This window comes from Pantherophis guttatus, chromosome 2, assembly GCF_059756535.1.
Source record: "Pantherophis guttatus breed Tessera chromosome 2, ASM5975653v1, whole genome shotgun sequence".
In the NCBI taxonomy this organism is placed as follows: domain Eukaryota; kingdom Metazoa; phylum Chordata; class Lepidosauria; order Squamata; family Colubridae; genus Pantherophis; species Pantherophis guttatus.
Window position 1 is genome coordinate 277411158 of NC_142064.1, and position 13539 is coordinate 277424696.

The window sequence follows — 13539 nt, forward strand, 5'->3', positions numbered from 1 at the left end:
GGATCGCATGCGCAGAGTGCTGATGACGACATCCAGAGCGATAGTAAAACTTCTTGCCGGTTTTACTACCGGTTCTTGCGAACCGGTCCGAACTGGGAGCAACCCACCCATCTCTCTCGCCCTTGCCAACGAAATGTTCTCAGCCAGCCTCCCACCTAATTTCTCTAAATCTGTGCTTTTCCTCTCAGGCTTCGTATCAAGACAAAACTGAGCGCAATAGCAAGCACTGGGTTACACCCCATCATGGTAAAGCAAGTTACAGGGCGTACCTGTTTTATTCTCCAAGCAAAAGTTACCTACGTATCGATCCTGTGTCAGAGACGTTAAGCTGCGGCCACCATGAGCCACTTCAGGTGCATTACATCCTTAACCGAGGTGATGAGAAGGAGGATGAGATTGTCTTCTATTACATGGTGAGTCTTCAGGCGAAGGCTGCATTCACAAGGCATGTTTGCTTCGCTTTGTTAAACAGCTATCAATCAATCGATCAATCAGAATAGAGCCGGAAGGGATCTTGGAGGTCTTCTAGTCCAACCCCCTGATCAATTAGCAGACCCTATACCATCTCAGACAGGTGGCTGTACAGTCTCTTCTTAAAACCTCCAGTGATGAAGCACCCAGAACTTCTGGTGGCAAGCTGTTCCACTGGTCAATTGTCCTCAGTGTTAGGAAGTTTCTCCTTAATTCCAGGTTGCTTCTCTCCTTAATTAATTTCAGTCCATTGTTTCTTGTCCTGCCTTCTGATGCTTTGGAAAATAAATGTATTTATTATTTATTTTAATTTATTTATTTGTCAAGCATATATTAGATAACAGATGTAAGTATAAACATGATTATTAATACATGAAAGGGATACGAGTAAAAGGGGACATTAGGACAGGGACGGTAGGCACGTTGGTGCACTTATGCACGCCCCTTATTGACCCCCTCTTCTTTGTGGCAGCCTCTCAAATCCTGGAAGGCTGCTATCATGTCCCCCCTAGTCTTTGTTTTCTCTAGACTAGCCAAACCCAAATCCTGCAATTGTTCTTCAGACGTTCTACTCTCCAGGCTTTTAGTTGCGCTTCTTTGCACTTTTTCCAAGGTCTCAACATCTTTTTTGTAATGTGGTGACCAAAATTGGATGCCGTATTCCAGGTGTGGCCTTACTCCAATGTGCACTGAACCACAACATAAATATACCAAGGCAATCTCCCTTTCGCACTCTGCCCCAAGGGCTGCCTTTGTTTACCCATGATCCTTGAGTGAGTCCCGCTTAAGTCATCCTTAGTTGTACCCTTGTTAGGGTGAGTGTATCTGGGCAAGCAAATCTCCTGACTGGGCTTTTTTTTTGGTCTTTTTTGGTGTAAGTCCATCTTGGCTCCTAGCGGCTACTTGGACAATTCCCTACAGTTTTCTTGGTAACATTTTCAGAAGAGGTTTGTCCCTATCTTCTTCCTAGAATAGGGACTGACCCACACTCTCCCAGTTGGCTTCATGCCAGACTAGAACTCACGGCCTTCAAGTTTCTGGGCTGATATTTTTAACCATTATAGCAAAAGTCAGCAGTGAGAATCAAAGCTACACTTTCGTATTTTCTTCCACCTTGTGGTTATCCCAGTTTAAACTATGTCCAAGTAGTGTTTCCTCTTATTCTTCCACCACTGTCCAAGGTTTCCTTAAAAGTACTGTATTTGTGCTCAAGATGCATGACATCTATTAGGTTTTCTATGATTTTGGAAGGCGATTGCAATGAGCTGAAACTGAGGCCACAGAGACAGGAGGGGGAATCCCCACAGCGAAGAGCAGATTCACACCAAGTTAAGTTTTTGGAAAACTCAAGAATGGCATGTGTGCATTTCTACTCAGGAAAGGCTCAGAGATCCAAAAGCTGTATTCACAGAAAATACTAATCAGGATTAATGCGTTTGTGTGTGTGTGTGTGTGTGTGTGTGTGTTATCATGCTAAGACAGAGTTCTCCAACTTTTCTGGCTTCCGATTCATATTTTTGACGGTTGCAGTGTCCTAGGGGTCTTTGTGAACTTCTGACATGCAAAGTCAATGGGGGAGCCATATGTACTTAACAATCGTGTCCCTAACGTAACAACTGTAGTGATTCACTTAACAATTGTAGCAAGAAAAGTTGTAAAATGGGGAAAACTCACTTCACAACTGTCTTACTTAGCTACATAAATTTTGGGCTCAATTGTGGTCGTAGGTTGAGGACTACCTGTAATCTGGAAGCTCCCTGCTTATAGTTTGTCTTGCAAAAACATAATGAAGTACCTGTAATGCTATGGCAGCATCTGATGGATAACAATGGAAATTTTCAGGGCGTTGGTTTTTCTAAGACGGAGTCCTTTTCCTAGAAGTGGGGAACTTGTGTTAACAAGCCCCTTATACAACTAGATGTGTGACATTTCAGCTCCTCAATTCCTTTGGTGCTGCCTCAAGTTGCATACTTCAGAACAATTGCTTTACCCACATCTCACACCTGCTAACTAAAATACTGCGATTCCATTGTTATGCAGGATTTCAGGTGTGACTCGGTGAAAAAATAAGACTGAGTCCGGATTTGTCTTGATAAGCCAAACACGTTTATTCAGATGAGCCCCAGCTAACGACGGGGGCTCCCTAAAGGTGGAGGAATCCCAAACACAGTGTGAGGCAGATATTTATAAATTTCTTTGCTTTTGCTTGGTTACATAAGAGGAAGCTTGCATATACCAGATAAGATCTAGAAATATAGAAATTATAAAAATAGTCAAGCACGCCTTCTGTGGTTTTGCTCACATGCCTAATCCACAGGCTAGTCTTTTTCTTTGGGATTTTCCATGACCACGAAGGCAGGGGTGAAATCCAGCAGGTTCTGGCGAACCGGTAGTGGAAATTTTAAGTAGTTTGGAGAACCAGCAAATACCACCTCTGGCTGGCCCCAGAGTGGAGTGGGAATGAAGATTTTGCAATATCCTTCCCCCATGAGTGGGGGGGGGGGATTGGGGATTTTGCAGTATCCTTCCCCTGGAGTCGGGTGGGAATAGAGATTTTGCAGTATCCTTCCTCTGCCACGGCCACCAAGCCACACCATGGCTACCAAGCCACGCCCACAGATTCAGTAGTAAAAATATTTGAATTTCACCACTGCACAAAGGCCTGCATAGGTCTGAATTTTAGCCTTGCCATCTCAACATATGTTCCCTTCAGGCAATCATCAAATTCACCAGATTCCTGATCAAACCCATGGATGAATTATTATTCTATTGTTTTAATCAAAAGGTTAAACTAGACAATTGCAACTTAGAGTTGCAAATCAATCAATCAATCAATCAATCAATCAATCAATCAATCAATCAATCGATTTGTCCAAGCCCTAGCATATCTAGCAGGAATTTCTTCTTTCCATGCAGGTCAAGGCTAGGGAGAACATCATACGAACAGGGACATACCGGCAGCCAGTAAAACAGGGAGAAGGTAAATGTTCGCCCTCCAAATTACACTCCCCCTTCCTGCTTGGCAAAAAGCTTCCCAGATGTTCTCAGGGTCTCTCCATCTATGGAGTTCCAGTTCTCTCTTGCTGAATGCTGGGTGCCCCTTGTACATCTGAAAAACCTCTCTTCCTTTTCCCACTCACAGCTGGGTTCACTGTATCCCATTTCACACTGGCAGGGCATGGAAGGTGGGCACACACAGCCAGCCCTGCCATTGGGCAGAGGAAAGGGATGGTCTCAAGCAGTAGGAACAGGCCATTTCTCCCAAATCTCTGCAGCCGCTTCCTTCATCCTGAGTTTTTTGCTGGGCATCACAGGGATGTCTCTTTGCAACAACGGTAGAAGGCTGCCCAGATGCCTATTCTTCATTTCCTCTGGGACAGACCCTTCTCGGAGACCCACAGAGGAGTTTAGGGGCTCAGTCTCTTGTAGTCAGCAGGCTGGCATGCTGGATGTGACTTGCTTTTCAAGGATAACCAAAACATGCAAGGTGGAAGAAGGAAGGATAGAGAATGGGATGCAGTTCCCAATCACCTGGTACACAGAAGGCCCCAAGTCCAACCCAGAGCCTCCAGAAACCCTGGAGAGCCATGGGGAGGCACTACTAACAGCACTGACTCTTGGTCTGAAGCAGCATTTGGGGTTTTTAGGATGGCAAAGGGTTGAAGGACTCCATGGCATGTGCCAGGGATCTGTTTTATGTCCATTGCTCTCCTATGTAGCGGGAGATGTTACTGGAGGGAGATTCACCTGCTGCTTCATGGATCCCTGAAACAAGTGGGACCACCGACTTAATCATTGCCACCACAAACCTAAAATTTATTGTGGAGAAGGCAAGCCCTCACAACTGAAAAGAAGACAGCAGCTGAAGTCCTTCAGCTTCTGATTCTTAAATGATCCATTTTTGACTCACATTTCCCAGCCTGTTGTGGTCACCCTGGTGAATCTGATGTATTCCAACTGGAACTAATTCCATCTATCTATATCTATCTATGCATCTCTCCCTCTTTCTCTATTTATGTATCTATATATGCATCTATCTGTCTATCTATGTATGTATGTAAGTATGTATGTATGTATCTATCTGATGAAATTTATATGTCTCTTTTGATCTCTCTTTCCTCCACCCGGGAATTTCATCCTTTAGAAACTAAAGGGGACTTCCTTTTGAATCTCTTGGTGGATTTCGACACTGCTCCCAAGGTCCACTTGCTCCTCTACACCATTTTGCCCAATGGAGAACTCGTTGCTGACTCGAGAAACTTAATCGTAGAAAAGTGCTTTTCCAACAAGGTAAAGTTGTGCATTTTGTGTTCTGGTGTTAAAGAAAGGCAGAATCTTAATGTTCCAGAACAGGTTTTAAGCTGGTGCTATTCAACTCTACTGGCGCTAAAATCCACAAAGCCTTCTTTGCTCCTGATCCTTTGAGAAATAGTTCTTGAGTTACCCTTTTGCTATCTGCTTGTGCAGGCTGATGTAATCCGTTATGTCCTGGCCAGACCTGTTCCCTTGAATGCCAGTATCTCAGTGGGTCATAACCAAGTTGCAATGGAAAGAAAACCCCAAACATCGGCTAAACCTAAGCCTATTTTTTTGGGGGGGGGGGGTCAGCCAGTAGTTCCACTGAGCCTATCAAACTGTGGCTTGAGGTTAGTCACAGAGGGCAACTCAAGGTTACAATATGCATGATAACAAGGATGACTTCATCCCATTCATTTCTCCTTCCATTCATTCCACACCAAGAGGAAGAGATTTTTTTCAAAGACCTGTTTTATGTTTACAGGCTAAACTGTGGTTCCCTGATCAAGAAGGTCTGCCTGGCCAGAAAACCCAACTCCATCTTTCAGCTTCCCCTGGTTCCCTCTGTGCCGTCCATGCCGTTGACCAGAGTGTCTTTCTCTTGAAACCTGAAGCCGAGCTCTCCCCTGAGAAGGTGAGTTCCAACTGCATTTCATTTCGGGTCCAGATATGTCCTGGCTCCTGCTGGTTTCATTTTGTCCATAAAGATGTACTTCAAAGAGGATCTCTTGCAGCCATTTATGTACAATTTACACTAGAAGATATTGGGTGGCAACTAAATTTAAGAAGCTAGGGGAGGACTGCAGGGAAGACGAAGCAAAGAAAATTGTCCATAAATTAATTTTAGAGGTGTAGGAAAAATAGAAAGGCAAAGCATATAGACCGAGGGTAACCCAATATCACAGTCCAGAGATTTTGCCATAATGTGAAGTAGTGTGTTATCGTGGTGAAAGTAATGGATTGGGAGTAGAATTCTTGAGAAACTTTGAGTCAGTCCCCATCTCAGAGTGTCAAGTTTCCGATTGAAAAACCCAACCAAGCAAGCAAGCCTGAGATGATCCAATCTCTTTATGCTAAACTTTATTGAGTACATCGTATCTGCACAGATTGAAGCAAAACCAACTCTAACTAGTTCCCACAGTTTCCACATAATTAAAGAATAGAATTTCCTTCCCTCCCCATAAGTGCAGGTCATATTGTCCAATTAAATGTCCAGTATTCTTATGGAAAACTGTCCAAGTCTTAGTAGAACATCTGGTTAGACGACTTTGGTTCCCATGGGATGATTTCTTCTTGCTGTCTGGTAATGACATCCCCCCTCCCTGACTCTGTGGAAGGTGAAAAGTGGCAATGGCTGCAATTAGCAAAATCTCCCTTTGAAGTTGACAAAGAGTCCCAGGGCCAGTGTGGAGTACTGGGGAAGGACACAGACCAAGAAGACAAATTCTGGTTCTCCATCAAACATAGATGCTTGCTTGGATCACTCCTGAATTCTTAACCCAGTCTGTCTCAGAGATGTCTCAGTGTAAAAACATTTGGATCATCTTGGCCAGAAGACCAAGGTGGCCTCTGCTTTGAGATTTCCAGTAAAAGAGAACTCATCATTTCATGTGGTGGCCCGTAATGGAATGTGAGAATGACCTTGGAAGACAGACAGAAGCGATGCTGCCTAAAGAGCTCGAAATGAAGTAATGAGCAAAGAAAGAAATGTGGAAGGGATCTGCCCTAATTGATCCACTGCTAAAAAGATGTGGCAGGATAACTATCCTTTCAGACTTGCAAGAGTCTATTAATGTGGCCTTACAATTAACTAACCTTATTGTGTTTTATTGTTTGGTCTGCTGTACTTGAGAGGCTGATACCAATCTTGCAGGTTTGAAAGTACAACTCGCCTGCTGTCTCTTCTTATCACCTGATTGGTTAGGGTGGATCCTCTCTACATTTCTTTCTCTGTCCATTGCTCAGCTTCAGGTTCATCCCTCTTTCATCTGATCTCTCTTCCTTCCCTCATCTCCCAAGGTCTTTCTCCCATTGCATTAAGAGCCATGGTGGCACAGTGGTTAGAATGCAGGTACTGCAGGCTAACTCACTGCTCACACCAGGTATTCAATTCTGACCGGCTCAAGGTTGACTCAGGCTTCCATCCTTCTGAGGTCGGTAAAAATGAGGGCCCAGATAATTGGGGGCAATAGGCTGACTCTGTAAACCACTTAGAGAGGGCTGTAAAACAGTATGAAGTGGTATATAAGTCTAAGTGCTATTGCCAAGTGCTATTGCACAGTTTGTTTCATTGGCTGATAACTTGATGGGCAGGAAGTTCCTCTAATCCAAATCTCCATCCTCAATTGCAGCCTTTCTCGTTTCAGGTTTACAGCTTCCTTCCCAAGAAGGATCCCATCTTCTCTTATGACCTCTTTGTAGCTCCGTTCAATATTTATCCCTGTCCTACAGAAGAACCATCCAGGGGTAATATCGATGACCCAGTGTATTTTCTCCCTGAAGATTGGGATACTTACAAGATATTCAGGGTAAGCATCAAAGCTATGTTTCCCTCTTGGGAGATGCTCTCATTAGGCAAGGAGAAGTGCGTAGTAGGTTCTCTGCTGAGCTGAAGTAGACTTATGGTACCTTCCTGGGCAGATCCATAGACATATAGTTTTCTTGCAGGACCTAATATGGGATGAGAGATTTTGTCTTCTGAGCTTTTGGTCTCGTGCTGGAGCCCATCCTCAGGAAACTAGCACACATTCTGGTAGAGAGAAGTTCCCTGAAGATGGGCTCCAGAATGAGTCCGAAAACTCGGAAGACAAAATCTCTCATCCCGGTGACTGACCGAGATTGGATCCTGCAACATTATCCTGGGAGACGTATATTCGCCTTCATTCATGATATACTTTTCTTATTTTCTTAATGGATTGTCCTTCCTAACCATCTGCTGGGATTTAATCTGACCTTACAGGTGGTCCTCAATTTATGACCATAATTGAGGCCCAAAATTCTATTGCTAAGTGAGACATTTGTTAAGTGAGTTTTGCCCTGTTTTATGACTTTTCCTCCTACAGTTATTTAATGGATCACTGCACCAAGAGTTAAGAGTCATAGTGGCACAGTGGTTAGAATGCAGTACTGCAGGCTAACTCACTGTTTATTCCAGGAGTTCGATTCTGAGCAGCTCAAGGTTGACTCAGCCTTCCATGCTTCTGAGGTCGGTAAAATGAAGACCCAGATTGTTGGGAGCAGTATGTAAACTACTTAGAGAGACTAAAGCACTTTGAAGCGGTATATAAGTCTAAGTGCTATTGCTATTAATAACATGGTTCTTAAGTCAATCTGGCTTCCCCATTGACTTTCAGAAGGTTGCAAAAAATGATCACATGACCTCAAGCCACTGCAATTGTCATAAATTGCACTCGGAGGCTTCAGCTGGTGCAGAATGCGGCCGCGCGGGTAGTGATGGGAGTGTACCAACACTCTCATGTTACACCCCTCCTGCGGGACCTGCACTGGCTACCAGTTGCCCTCCGGGTGAGATTCAAGGTGCTGGTAATCAGCTATAAAGCCCTACATGGCTTAGGCCCGGAGTATTTGGCGGACCATCTGCGGCCAGCAACTGCTCCCCATTGCCCGGTGCGTTCCCACAGGGAGGGCCTCCTTGGGGTGCCATCGGCCAGACAATGTCGGCTGGTGACCCCTAGGGAGCGGGCCTTCTCTGTGGGCGCACCTACCCTGTGGAATCGGCTCCCCCTGGGCCCCTGACCTTCGCTCTTTAGGCCGTGGCCTTAAAACATGGCTATTCGGCCTGGCCGGTTTGGACTGAAGGGGGTTTAGAGGGGGTTTTAATGGTTTTTATAGTTTATTGGGTATTTTTAAAAATTGGACTTTGTGTGTTTTATTGTTGTGAGCCGCCCTGAGTCCTTTCGAAGACAGGGCGGCATATAAGTCTAATGAATGAGTGAATGAATGAATGAATGAATAAATAAATAAATAAATAAAGAGTCAGTTGCCAAACATCTGAATTTTGATCATATGACCATCGGGATGCTGCAATTGGCTGTGACAAACAGTCATAAGTCATTTCTTTCAGTGATGTTGTAACTTGGAATGGTCACTAAATAAACTGTTGTAAGTAGAGGACTACCTGTATTAATTTAATTTCCAAGCTGATATAGGATCAGAGCCATGGTGGCACAGTGGTTAGAATGCAGTACTGCAGGCTAACTCACTGCTCACTCCAGGAGTTTGAACCTGACTGGCTCAAGGTTGACTCAGCTTCCATCCTTCTGGGATCGGTAAAATGAGGACCCAGATTGTTGGGGGCAATAGGCTGACTCTGTAAACCTCTCAGAGAGGGCTGTAAAGCACTACGAAGCGGTATATAACTCTAAGTGCTATTGCTATCTGCCAAGAGCTGCCACCAGCTAAGGAAGACCTGGTGGCCCGCAGGCTGGATGCGTCACACCCCAGCTCTGCAAAGGCAAAAAACATCACAATACATCCCAAGATGCCACGTGACGCGATCAAGTTTGACTCCCGTGAGCAAAGACTTCTCTCCCACTGCTTCTCTGCTACAGACCTATCAAAGGATTGGCTTCCTGGCTATAGACGGCTATTGAAGAGGCCAATTTCCACCTGTTGCTTGTCTGTTCCTTTAAGTGCCACCCAAATGGGCAGCGATATTTACAGAGGATGCAGCATTATGAAAAAAAAAATTACTGGAGAGAGTTTGAACAATAATATATTCCTTATACTGTATATTAGAATGTATATTAGAACATACTGAAAAATAAACATTGATAAGTAGTTTTCATGAGCAGAAAGGACTGTTTCTCAGTGGCTCTTTGCTTCATCTGGTAGGACTTTGGCTTGAGCATTTTTACCAACACCAGGTTAACCATCCCGGGATACTGCTCCGACGAAGGTAAGAACTGGAATGGGGAGAAAGTGATAAGGAAAGGGATCTTTTACAATCGAGCTACTTCCAGGATTGAGTGCTGGAACTCTTTCATGGATGGAGACCCCGATAGTTGAGATTTGATCCCGAATTCCTCTGTTCCACTGAGAGGGCTGAGAGGGAGTGTTCCTTTGTTGCAGGAATTGGCCATGTCTAGTCTAATGAAAAGAAAGACTAGGGTTGACATGATAGGGTCTTCCAATATTTGAGGGGCTGCCATAGAGAAGGGGGGAGAGGTGTCAACCTATTCTCTAAAGCATCTGAGGGCAGGACAAGAATCAATGGTTGAAAACTAATCAAGGAGAGGACCAACCTAGAAATGAGGAGCTCTTTCCCAACAGTTAGCACAATTAACCAGTGGAACTGCTTGCCTTCAGAAGTTGTGGGTTCTCCATCACTGGAGATTTTTAAGAAGAGACTGGCCAACCACTTGTCTGAAATGGTATAGTATGATCTGCTTGAGCTCCAAGGTCCCGTCCAGCTCTGTTGTTTCGTTTTTCTGTATCCTAGAATCCACATGATCCGCACCGTGTCATTGTTACAAATAATGTCATCACGTGGGCAATGCCACTTACTTTCTCTTGATGCTCCCAAATCCTTGTCCTGAACTCTCTTAAGCAACTGAGAAGAGCTGTGATGGTGGAGTGGTTAAAATGCAGTATTGCAGGCTAATTCTGCTGACTGCCAACAATTCGATTCTGACCAGCTCAAGTTTGACTCAGCCTTCCATCCTTCTGAGGTCGGGAAAAATGAGGACCCAGATTGTTGAGGGCAAGAGGCTGACTTTGTAAACCGCTTAGAGATGGCTGCAAAGCATTGTGAAGCGGTATATAAATCTAAGTGCTATTGCTATTCCTGACTTGTTGAGGACCCAAATCCTGACTTGTACAGAGCCGTGTATCAGAGGGCAGCGGCAGAAACCAAAACCATGAATAAATATAAAGCAATAGATTCTCCTCCCATTGAAGCATCAATAAGCTAAAAAAGCCCACCGCTAAGCAAAACATAATTCACAGGGCTAGCGTTAAGACCCCCCCCCCCCAGTAAAAAGATATTTGAGGAAAAGGGTTTTTAAAAAAATGTCAAGATGACAGCCAGACCTGCATGTGTGAAGTCTGTCCAATTTTTATGTCTGTCAATATCAAGAGGTGTGACTTTGATCACCCAATTGGAGCCACCATCTTGTCAGAAACTGAGTTCCTCCCCCCACACCCCCAATCGCATCACATTAGATGCTGAGGTTAAGTGAGGGGAGGAATTGAGAGGTTGATATTAATTAGAATGGAATGGAATTAGAATGGAATGGAGTAGAACAGAACAGAATACTTCATTTGACCAAGTATGATTAGACACACAAGGAATTTGACTCCGATATAACAGCTCTCAATGTACATGCAAAACAACAGAGTAATAATAATCATAATAGGTAAAAAGGTGAAATCATGCAACTGGACCAAAGTTTACTAAACTGAGATGTTTCATTACTCATCCAAGTTTAACTCCTTCTGTCACAAGGAAACTTTTGGGTTAGGCATAGAGTCAAAGAGTAATTGAGTAGGACTTTGGTCCAGTTGCCATGATTTAACCTTTTTACATACTTCTGGCCTGGATGATTGAGTCTTCATTTACATAATAATCTCAATACAATGCCAATAAGAGCGGGCAGTAAAAAAGATGAAAAGGATAGTAATAATACCATAGCCATATACTGTAACATGAGTGAATATAGTTAGACATCAAACACTATTTTAATTGAGGGGTTGATGGTTAACCATCACAAAGAGGATGGAGTTTACGGGGGAATCTAACAGGCGACGTTTGAACTCTGATACAGAGTTCCATGAAGCAACCTCCTTGAGCTGAGGTGGCGCAGTGGTTAGGGTGCAATACTGCAGGCTACTTCAGCTAACTGTTAGCTGCAGTTCAGCAGTTCAAATCTCACCGGCTCAAGGTTGACTCAGTCTTCCATTCTTCCTAGGTGGGTAAAATGAGGACCCAGATTATTGGGGGCAATATGCTAACTCGGTAAACCTCTGATAGAGGGCTGTAAAAGCAATATGAAGTGGTATATAAGTCTAAGTGCTATTGCTAGTGCTAAAGTGGAAAGGTTGAGGCTTCCAGTGGTGAAATTAGGACATTGTTCTCCTGTTGTCCAACTGTCTGGAAGCCTCCAGTCATCCGCTATGAATTTATGTGGACAAAGACAAAACTGGACCTGGGAGGGGAGGGACTATTATCCTTCGAGTGCAACTCATCAAATGGCTTTCTCTCTGTGTTACAGTGATGGAAATGAAGGCTGATGTTTTATCACCACCTAGAGAGCCTGTTCTTCGTGGGCATTTCCCTCCCCAGAGAGTTGACTTCATGGCAGCCCCTGAAGTTGCTTTTGATGGTGGTAGTCTTCGTGGGCCTCCCACTCCTCAGGTTGAGGCTGCCCCTGAAAGGACACCTCGGTTCTTCTTTCCTGAAACGTGGATATGGGACCTGGTTATTATAAAGTAAGTGGATGGCACAGCTTAAAACAGTGATAGCTAACCATTTTGGCACCAAAGTGTGCATGCAGGTGCGCATCTCCAAAATGCAATGCGCGTGCATCCCGTACACGTCCCTCGCACATGCACCCTGCCCTCCGTGCATCCACGGCAGAGACCCGAAGACCAGATGGCCGCTGGGAAGGGCATGTGCATGCGCGGCAGAGCTGAGCTGTGGCGACAGCTCGTGTGCCCGCAGAGAGGACTCTGCGTGCCACCTCTGGCTTGCGTGCCATAGGTTCGCCATCACGGCATCACGGGCCTAAGAGATTCCCCAAATGATCATGTGACCACGAGGAGGTGGCAATGGTCGTAAGTGTGAAAAAGGGTCATAAGCCACTTTTTTCAATGCTGTTGTTACGTGGAATAGTCAGTAAACAAACAGTTGTAAGTCGAGACTACCTGTAGTGGATTGCTTCCCTCGCTCTTTTCTTTTTTAAAGAAGTTTTTTTAAATTTTTTAAAATCATAAACATAAAACACATCTTTTCCAAAACAAAGCATTGATCTGGTCACAAATTAGTACAAATCAATAACAAATCTTAATTTTCAATTAACACAACTTAATATTTTACTCAGTTATTTCCCTAAATTCTATCAATTTAACTATGCCATTATCCCAAAAACCCGTTACTTAAATCTTAAATCCTAACCAAATATCATTCCATTTTTTTCTTTCTTTTTGCTTAGATGGATATATTTTAACAATATAAATCATTACAGTTATTGTAAACATTTAAAAAAATATTTAACTATTGCTCCCAATATAATCATCTTCATTACTTTAATCTATTATCAATTAATCCTCATTTCATTTTTACTGTTCCCAACATAATCATTTTTATTTTTTGGCTGTTAATTCCAACATAATCATTTTATTTTACTGTTGAACACAGCATTATCATCTTTATTTCAGTTGTTAAACCCAATTTATTCATTTCATTTTTACTGTTAATCTCAACATACTCCTCCTTATTTTGGCTGTCCTACCCAGCATAATAATTTTTATTTTTTGGCTGTTAATCCCAGCATAGTCATTTTATTTTTATTGTTAAACCTAACATCATTATCTTCCGGTTTGGCGTTGCGGCGAGATAGTCGGGGAAATAGCGGGCTCCGATGAGCGCCGCCAATCGGTCTTCGGACCGGAACCGTCCTGCAGGGACGGGGAAGAAAGAGGGGCACCTCGGATGACCAAGAGGAACAGGTAAGTTCCTCGGAGGTCAGAGGGAACCCTCTGTGAGTTGGCGGCGGGGGGCGGTAGCCATGGCGACTGCCACGAAGCTGGGAC

The 13539-nt window shown here is 43.9% G+C and overlaps 1 protein-coding gene across 1 annotated transcript in view; it reads left to right on the forward strand.

Moving 5' to 3' along the window:
• The window catches only part of LOC132712346 (alpha-2-macroglobulin-like), a 73657-nt gene that overhangs the window by 23115 nt on the left and 37003 nt on the right, over window positions 1–13539 (forward strand). The window contains exons 12-18 of the mRNA XM_060693456.2: window positions 189–413; window positions 3388–3451; window positions 4616–4761; window positions 5252–5401; window positions 7134–7295; window positions 9622–9685; window positions 12000–12216. Of these exons, the coding sequence (XP_060549439.2) occupies window positions 189–413; window positions 3388–3451; window positions 4616–4761; window positions 5252–5401; window positions 7134–7295; window positions 9622–9685; window positions 12000–12216 (1028 nt within the window). The remainder of the gene's footprint in view (window positions 1–188; window positions 414–3387; window positions 3452–4615; window positions 4762–5251; window positions 5402–7133; window positions 7296–9621; window positions 9686–11999; window positions 12217–13539) is intronic.